Source organism: Lolium perenne, chromosome 2 (assembly GCF_019359855.2).
Source record: "Lolium perenne isolate Kyuss_39 chromosome 2, Kyuss_2.0, whole genome shotgun sequence".
NCBI lineage: Eukaryota > Viridiplantae > Streptophyta > Magnoliopsida > Poales > Poaceae > Lolium > Lolium perenne.
The window spans coordinates 233,947,244-233,956,421 of NC_067245.2; the positions used below are offsets into that span (position 1 = coordinate 233,947,244).

A 9,178-nucleotide genomic window follows, 5' to 3' on the forward strand; every position below is an offset into this window, starting at 1 on the left:
ATAAATAAACTTGTATGCTTGTTTCTGTTAACTACGATTATCTGATCTCTGGTGCACATAATATATACATGCTTGCATGGTATACTTTTTCGCTCTATTATCATCCTGCAGTTGAAAATAACCAAGCCTCCTCAAAAGGGAGGACATAAAGAAGTTTCGCCGTTCTCTTCCAATGCATCCTCCCAGGGAATTGTCAAATCAGACCACCTACATGGCAACCGACCTAGACCGGTTCTTACAAATGATAAATATCTCAAGATTGTATTGAATGCAGGAAAGCAGGGCATCGTGTCTCTTAGGTTTGTAGTTGATATGTTTAGAAAAAGCACGAAGAATTCGAGCAAATGGATGACCAGATACCAACCTGCTCAGTATGGGTTGCAAGTGGTCGGCCTACATAATAATTTTGGGCTGCTAACGGGTCAAGTTTAACGTTCATTATGGGCCTCTAATGAGTCGACATCTGCTTACCCTTTATGGGATCCTAATGAGCCGGCTTGTCAACTCTGAATGGGCTTTACTAGATCGGCATGCCCATGTTTTATGGGTCGGCTGCTAACTTTGAATGGGCTTTACTATTATGGCATGCCCATTTTTTATGGGTCGGCTTGCCCACTCTTATGGTCTTTTAGTGTGCATGCCTTCTGACTTTTATGGGCCTTTGCCGGGTCGGCTTGCCTACTCGTATAGGCTTTTATTGGGCCGGCATGCCTTCTTTTGTGGGCCTTAACTGGGTCGACCTGCTAAATGTTGGGGTGTCACGTTAGATGGAAGCTCCGCCACTGTGATAGTCCATCCACTCTAAAAAAAAAATTAATTGCATTTTTACAACACAGAAAATAGAATAGATGGGGCATATTCGAAAAGTATCTTTGGCTCTTGGGCACCAGTGCTCCTGCTGTTTAAAAAAATAGAAAATCATACATATTTGTTTCAAAAAAATCTAAAAAAAAATCTGAACATATTAAATGACGTAGCCTACAATCCTGTAAAATTTTGATATGAAGTTCTTTATATTTTAGGCTACGCAAAAAAGATAAAATCTGTTGAGATTTAGAGATTTAAAATGTGCATACCTAGATCCACATGTTTGTCATTTTTGTGTAGCCCAGAATGTTTTGTATTTGAAATTAAAATTTTGCACGTTTATGGAATAATTCATTGGCTACATCATGATTTTTTTCCTAATTTTTTTAAAACACATAAGTATGATTTTTTATTTTTTAAAATGGTAGGAGTACTGGTGCGGGAGCCAAAAATCGCTGTCCGGGCATATTTCCGTAGGAAGTCACGAGGGCTCTTGGGCTGCCAAGGTCCAAGCGACGCTGTTTGCCGGCAGAACACAGCGGCAATAGCCGTTCCAACTTCCAAGGACTGGTAACCACAGCCGGAGGTCGCCATAGCTCCGCGCGTGGCGGCAAGGAGCCCGGGCACATGGTTACAAATTCAATGGCGACTCAAACTCGGAAGAAAACGCCCTGTTAGTGTTAGAGTAGACTCAGATCCCCCTAACCTGCTAGCAGGACACGCACCCGGTTCAAAAAGAAAAAGATGACAACACGCAGTGCCATCAGAATTGGAATCGGTAAAGGCAAATCGTCTACGGCCGTGGATCGGATTTTTGGTGTTTTTGGGGACGGGGTCTGGTAATTTGGAGAAAAGAGTCAAGACAACGCGCGCTCTGGAGATTACCAGCTTGTATTCCAATCCAGTTTCTCGAAATAAATACAGGGAGAATCGCGGTCGCTGCTTCGAAACCAATCAAGAAGCTGGTTGTTTCGCCTCCCAACAAACAGGAACGTATCATCATCTAGGAGACGTCAATGGCGACATCGACGACGAGCAATCGCTTCGCCCACCGCATGCTCAACCTCCACCGCGTCATCAAGAACAACCTCGTCTCATGCCTCCTCGGGCGCCATCGCCAGACCACGCCGGGAACGACGGTAGCACCCGCCTTGCCGCCAGCACCACGTTTGCTCGGTAACAGCAAGACCACGGTGGTGGTTGACGTCGACGCGCTACTCCTCAAGTCTTCGGCCCCGTCCGCGGCCACATTATTCCCGCCTTTCTTCCTCGTCGCCGTCGAGGCTGGTAACTTCGCCCGGGGATTCCTCCTGCTCGCGCTCTACCCGTTGCTGCGCGTCCTGACGCACGAGACGTGTTTGAAGGCCATGGTCATGGTCGCCTTCTGCGGGCTGCGGCGCAACGAGGCGGCGAGGATCGGCAGGGCCGTGCTACCCAAGTATTTCTTCAGGGAGGCTACGCGCGTGGAGGCGCTAGCGGAGGTGGCCGGAGCGCTGCCCAAAGAGGTGAAGGTGGCGGCGTTGAGCAGATCTTTTCCGACGGTGATGATCGAGGCGTTCTTGAAAGATTACCTGGGGTTCGACGCGGTGGTCGGCAGGGAGGTGAAGTCAGGTTGCGGGTACTTCGCCGGCGTGATGGAGGACGAAGAGACGAGCACTGAGAGGCTTAGGGACGCTCTAAATCAAACCGAGAAGAAGATCATCACATGCTGTTACCCGAAGCCGATGGTGTTCCACGACGGTCGGCTGGCGTTCACGCCGACGCCAGCGGCCGCGTTCGCCATGTACATCTACTTCCCCTTCGCCATCATCCTCGCCGTCGTCCGCATCGCCATCTTCACGATCCTTCCACGGCGCGTGACAGGCGTCGCCGCCATGCTCGCCGGAGTGCGGGTGCGTGTCACCGGCGCCCCTCCGGCCGCGGCAGACGGCGCCGGCCGGCTGTACGCGTGCAACCACCGCACGCTCCTCGACGCGATCGCCATCTCCACCGCGCTCGGGAAGACCGTCTTCGCCGTGACCTATAGCCTGAGCTGGCTGTCGGAGCTGATCTCGCCTATCCCGTTGCTCCGGCTGACCCGCGGCCGCGAGGAGGACCGGCGCCGCATGGCATCGCTGCTGGAGCGAGGCGACGTCGTTGTGTCCCCCGAGGGGACGACCTGCCGTGAGCCGTACCTGCTCCGTTTCAGCCCGTTGTTTGCCGAGCTCGCCGACGAGGTGAGCCCCGTGGCGGTGAACGAGCGCTCGAGCATGTTCTACGGCACGTCCACGTCGCCTGGCGCCAAGTGCTTCGACTCGGTGTACTTCCTGATGAACCCGCGGCCGGAATACTCCGTCCACTTCTTGGAGCCGGTGCCCACGGCCGGCCGGAGCAGCAGTATCGAGGTGGCGAACCAGGTGCAAGGCTTGCTCGCCGACGCGCTCGATTTCACGCCAACGGCCCTGACGAGGAAGGAAAAGTACTTGCTGCTCGCCGGGAACGAAGGGACAGTGACGACCAAGAAAAGCAAGGGCAATTAAGGAGTGCAGCTGTTATTTCTACAGCAGATCGTTGATTTTTTGGTAATATTACATAATCTAGGAGCACATGATAATTCTTTCTCGTTGGTTGTATATATGAGATCGATGAACTGAAGGCTGAGTAGTACGAAATTCACTTACTTATATTTTGTAGACATAAAAGTTACAGTATATTTTATTGACCAAATCAATGGTCAAAGTTTATCTTAAATTGCGTGAATGCCTATTAAACCGAAACGGAGATAGTAGATTAGTGCATTTAAAACAAGAGGGAAAAAAGTTCAGACTTCCGACACTTGTGTACAAAAACAGAGGCATTGCAAACATTAGATAATGCAGATTGAGCTCGCTAATTAAACTACCCCGCACATCTCTTCTCTTAACTTTTTCGATAAAGGAAATATATTAATATCAATACAAAGATACCAATTACACTTGGCCTCTGCAACAATGCTCCACCCTAGTGGCAATACGGATACACACAACCAAAAAAGAGTAAAGAAAGTAAGAAAAAGGCCCCGCTACAGCATTCCAGATCTAGCAACAGCAATACAACCACCATGTGATAACACCTAAAATACAAACTCTTTAAAAGCGATGCATCCAAGAAGAAAACAGTGCACCAACGCTGTCGTCGCCGACCAAAAATCTTAGGTTTTCACCCTGAAGATAGTCCCCACTCTCAAAACAATGCCTCCGACAAAATTATTGCCAAACACAACCAGTTAAGACCAGACCTTGGGCTTTCATCCTGAGAGGTAAGACTCTAAACTTCACCTGTGTTGCCGCCCCGACAACGTTCTTTCACAAGTACTCCTAAGGTATCTGATAGATAGAAGAACGTAGTCCGATCCTTCACATGTCAGTTTTAGTAATTTCTTACAGAGGATTCCCACCCTTATAAATTTACTAGAGTAACTAAACATCAAATTGCAAGATTTGGAAGGACAAAATCTAGCAAATCTAATTTTTCCTTTACCAGCCATTATTTGCACTTCTCCTAAGAATACCTAGGAACAAATATGTCATTTTACCTTAGATTTACAGAATCAGCTAACTAGTAACTAATATATAATTAAAAATAAGTGCCTTCAAAACTTAGTCCTTAGGAATGCAAATGACATAGTTGACAAACATTAATTTAGTACTGTAAACACCATCGAACTACTCATCACACGATAACTTAGAAATACAAAGAACATAGCTACGGCACAATAATTTCACAATATGGAGAACATAGCTACGGCACACGCACAAAAGATAATTAGAAATATCATGAAGACTTTGAAGTAACCTCATCTTCAGTCCTTTTAGCCGGATTTTATGTTCAACATTTTAACTGTCTGTGCTTGAAGTAACCTCATCTGTTGTAGCTTTCAACCCAACGTAGCTTGTCTATTCAATCACGAGTTGAAAGCAAGCCTTGGCATACAGTGTTTAAGCCGCACTAATCAGTGTATGTGCGAAGGTATAACTGGTTCCATACACTCCAAAACATGAAAATTAACCTATAAGCTGGTCAAAGCATGTCCACATATGCCAGGCAGTTCGAAGCTACAAAAAGTAAACTACAAGAAACATTCTTATCGTCGCAATATTTAGGCATCGTATGAAATATGGTAATACCCAAAAAGTTTAAGGGCCGTTGTAAAGGGGAACAAATTGACTCGTACAGTTCAGACAGGACATAATGACAATTGATCAACCTAACTTCCATAGCTGCAGAAAATAGTGGCTTTCTAATTGAACAGAATAGATGCCCTGCTCACAACTGATTCACAAAGTACTAGCTCAACATCGACTCACAAGATACTGTCGGCAAGCAATCAGGATTCAGGATGCAGATCAGCAAAAGCAAGTATTATTAGGCTGAAGACAGAAGAAGAATTCCAAGTAATATCCTAAGGAATTGATAAATACATGAAGACTTGCCTTAGCCTAGCTACAATTTTGTCAGAATCTCCATTGCTCCCACCAACAACCATGCAGAACAACAGGACACAAACTAGTTAAAGCTAACATGAACAGCATATATAATCTGCTACTATCAATTCTGATAACAAAAACATCTGAGTACCAGGCCACCAGCAGTCTTGTGCGAGAGGAATACTGCACTTGCAACGATTCATAACACTTGACTGGTGCCAAACTTGATGGACAGCCAAGAAATCACCACAAGTTGGTTCTAATATGAATCACTGCCTTAGCTAGAAAATTATCAAATTCAAACTTACTGCCACCAATATCCAGGCACATATTTAGCTCAGGTTTTGTGATGTAACCTCACTGAAACAGGACTCAGCTAAGTAACACAGTTGAAATAAAGGTTTCAGCTGCTGCAAGTTCTGATAACAGGAACAAGTCAAGGTAGTTCTTCTACAAGAGGAATAGTGCCACTTATAACTTCCAACGATTACAGTGATTCTCTATAGTAGATCAGGTCAAAAGGATCAGCAATTTGCGAAAACTCAGATGCCAATCGGATATCATAAACTGGACCACCTGTTGTCCCTTCAAATGGGCTCTTGAAGACTTGAAGTTTACAAGTTCCACCGACCCATTTTGCACAAGTGAGAGGCTTCAGCTTGGAATTCACATCCTCCCCTGAAGAGTAACATGCATAGGCCACCACAATCACCATCTTCTCCAGAAAGCGAGCATTCTCAGCGATGAACTTGAGGAACACAATCTCGTTGATCAAACCTTGGAACTCATGGAAAACCAACTTCTTCATATGTCGCAGGACACAGGTAATGGGACCACCCTCTTTCCATAACTTGAGACTAGCCTTGCCGGTGGCCTCATCAGCTGTCGCAGACTGCAAATGATAGAGTTCAGCTAGTTATGAAAAAAAAGAAACAGACTGGTAAATCAAAATATAGTTAGTGACGATGCAAAATGCACAATGTAGCTAGTGGCGTTAACAAAATTTACCTTGACATGGAGCGTCTCGAGGTTGGGAAAACACCTGAGGAAGCTGGGCACTTTCTTGACTTCGTTGCGGACAGCAAATTTCACCTCCAATCCCAAGATCTTGACACTCGGGACAACAGTGCTCGGGCTCTCCTTAGTTCCAGCCTGCATGCACCGAAAGAGAAACCAATTAAGATGACATCATATTGGTAATACTACATTGTCAATTGACACAGGTGAATTAAATTAAGATGGAGTGCGGTGCAGACCGAGATGACAGTGTTGCCAATCTCCAACACGTGCTCTCTTGGCTCAAGGTATCCCAGCACGCGCAGGTTGGGCGCACGGCCAATCTTGATCCTGGATGTCTTGCTCATCCCAGACATAAACAGCAAGAACCTGTCCAGGCGAGGGGCATCCACTACGGCGACGTCGTCCACCTTGGTCATGCATAGCTGAAGGCACCGCACGGTGCGGCTTACGAGGCGGAGGCTCACTCCGATCTGCAAAATCATAGTGAGGGTCTCCAGGACGGGGCATCTGTCGAGCAGGAAGGCGAGGTCGCGCTCATCCATGTTGATGAAGAAGAGGCCGAGCTCCCGGAGGTTGGGGAAGGCGGCGGAGCGCGGGACGGCGGCGGTGTCCGGGAACTTCCAGACGCCCAGGTGCAGGCGGGTGAGGGAGGCGCACCTGAAGAGCGTGGCCGGGAGGCGGATGTCGAGCGGCCAGGGGCGGTTGATAAAGGCGAGCTCTTGGACGGCCTTGGCGGCGAGGGCGTCGAGCCAGCGTGCTACCTCGCCCCGGTGCGCCTCCATGGCGCTGCAGGTGAGGTGGACGGAGCGGAAGGGGCCCGGGTGCGTCGCGAGGACGCGGGACACCGCGTCGGCGAGGCCGGGAGTCTCGTCGCCGATGCGGGGCCGGCCGGCCGGACCAGTGGCGATGCCCGTGAGGAGGTGGATGTCGTCGAGGACAAGGGGCGCCGAGCGCCAGAGCGAGCGCCAGCGCGAGGCGAGCACGGCGGTGCGCGCGGCGTCCTTGACGGGGAGGCGGGAGATGACGTCGCGGAGGATGGGGTCGGGGAGGTGGCCGATGCGGTCGGCGCCGTCGGGGACCCACGATGCGGTCGCGGCGGCGTGCGAGAGAGGGGCGGTGGTGTAGGCGGGCAGGGAGGGGAGGGAGTCGTAGGCGTGGATGAGCATGACGTCGATGCCGATCTGCAGCATCCGGGGATCCCAGCTCTGGTTCCGGCTCTGCAGGATGCCCTGCAGCGCGTCCATGCTATAGCCGATGATCGGCTGCGGTTCCATGGACGCCGGTGGCGAAGGTTTGGGGAGCGACAGCCGACCGGCGAGGCGAAGCGAGTGTGACTGTGTGAGGACCGAGGAGTAGAGAGAGTGGTGTACGTAGGCAAACCCTATACACCGACCAGGTCGGCGCTTACCGCGCGCCGCACACCCCACGCGCGGTACGGGCCGGCCCAGTTAGGTGCGGGCTGCCTCCTTTTTCGATTTTTCTTTTCTTTTTTTGTTTCTTTTTTCCTATTTTCTTTTTTCTGTTATCAGTTTTTGTTTTTCTTTCGTTTTTTCTGTTTTCTTTTTTTACTTTTATTTTTCAGATTCAAAAAATAGAAATATTTTAAAAAATTAAATTAAAAAAGTTTAAATATAAAAACCATTCAAAATCTTAAAACCGTTCAAATTTAAAAATCGTTCAAACTGAAAATTGTTCAAACATGAAAAATGTTCAAATTAAAAAATGTTCAAACTTGAAAATTGTTCAAACATGAAAAATGTTCAAATTTAAAAACCGTTCAAACATGAAAAATGTTCAAATTTTGAAAAATATAATTTTTTGAAAAATATTCAAAATATAAAATCATTCAAATTTTAAAACTGTTGGATTTAAAAATGTTCATATTTTGAAAAAAATCTTGAAAAATAATTTCATAAAAAATGTTAGATTTTGAAATAAAAATATTAATAACAGAAAAAAACAGAAGAAAGAGAAGAAGAAAAAAAGAAAAAAAAACGTACCTGAGCTAATGGGCCGCGGCCCAAACTACCCGACCTGGTCGCTGGGGGTGTGCGGCACCCCGCACGCGCCGACCAGGTCGGCCTATAGCAGTTCCCGTGTACGTAGGGTGTACCCCTGGACGAGGTGATATTTGTGGGCTTAGGGTTCGGCAGAGTGTCTATTGGCTTGTTGGGCCGGCCCGTAAAAATACCGTCAATGTTGTTGCTCTTGTCGGGAGCTCTTTGCAAAGGTCGGGCGAATTCTCAAAAAAAAAAAAAATGCAAAGGTCGGGCGGAGCGAGCAGACGCGATCGACGAGCGCGTTTTCCGTTCCAGCAATTTGTTCCGCGTGTGAGTACTCGTACGACTTTGTGTCTACGCGTACAGAAATATGCACTTTCAGAGTTTAATAAGGAGCACACTCATTCTTAGGTGTCGGAAATTAGGAGACTTTTCAGTCAGTGTAGACTATGCAAAACTGTAAAAATAGATCCCTCACAGGTTAGAGTTAGTCACTGCCTCGCAAATTCTGCGAGGACAGGGTCTCGTACTCTTGTATGGCTTGGGTATGGCCATGATATCATGTTACAAGTGCTAAAACACAAGGGTCTTGTAGCCCTACCTGATCAATGAAATCCTCTTTTACCCGCATACAAAAAGTACGAAGTGCAAAAGTATACTAATGGAAATATAAAAGTACCTTTATACTGAAACAGTAAAGCTCAAGTAGTACAAAATACAAAACAAAAGAACACTAATTAAAGTACAAAGTACAAGTGTACTCCGAGTACAAATATACTAAGCCGAACTACAAAGTACAAAATATGCTAAAACGAAAGTACAAAATACACCAACCAAAATACAAGTACGAGTGCATAAAAACCAACGTACAAAGTATACTGAAAACCCAAAATACAAAGACATAGA

The 9,178-nt window shown here is 47.2% G+C and overlaps 2 protein-coding genes across 2 annotated transcripts; one reads left to right on the forward strand and one right to left on the reverse strand.

Moving 5' to 3' along the window:
- The first annotated feature begins 1,823 nt into the window (after window positions 1-1,823).
- LOC127330511 (probable glycerol-3-phosphate acyltransferase 3) lies at window positions 1,824-3,414 on the forward strand. Its single transcript, XM_051356702.2, has one exon. It carries the CDS (start codon window positions 1,824-1,826, stop codon window positions 3,324-3,326), a length of 1,503 nt encoding a protein of 500 aa, XP_051212662.1. The 3' UTR covers window positions 3,327-3,414.
- A 2,233-nt stretch (window positions 3,415-5,647) lies between these two features.
- On the reverse strand, window positions 5,648-7,623 carry LOC127335234 (FBD-associated F-box protein At5g60610-like). Its single transcript, XM_051361841.1, has 3 exons — window positions 6,509-7,623; window positions 6,261-6,404; window positions 5,648-6,144 (listed from the first exon to the last, which is right to left on the reverse strand). The coding sequence occupies exons 1-3, from the start codon at window positions 7,544-7,546 to the stop codon at window positions 5,740-5,742; spliced, it is 1,587 nt and encodes a 528-aa protein (XP_051217801.1). The 5' UTR covers window positions 7,547-7,623; the 3' UTR covers window positions 5,648-5,739.
- Between the last annotated feature and the right edge of the window lie 1,555 nt (window positions 7,624-9,178).

Excerpts from the sequence above, each read along its gene's own strand:
- LOC127330511 (XM_051356702.2), top strand. The coding sequence starts at position 1,824 with ATGGCGACATCGACGACGAGCAATCGCTTCGCCCACCGCATGCTCAAC.
- LOC127335234 (XM_051361841.1), bottom strand. The coding sequence starts at position 7,546 with ATGGAACCGCAGCCGATCATCGGCTATAGCATGGACGCGCTGCAGGGC. Across the intron at positions 6,405-6,508 it reads TTGGCAACACTGTCATCTCG|GCTGGAACTAAGGAGAGCCC; the intron begins GTCTGCACCGCA and ends CGGTGCATGCAG. Across the intron at positions 6,145-6,260 it reads TCGAGACGCTCCATGTCAAG|TCTGCGACAGCTGATGAGGC; the intron begins GTAAATTTTGTT and ends TATCATTTGCAG.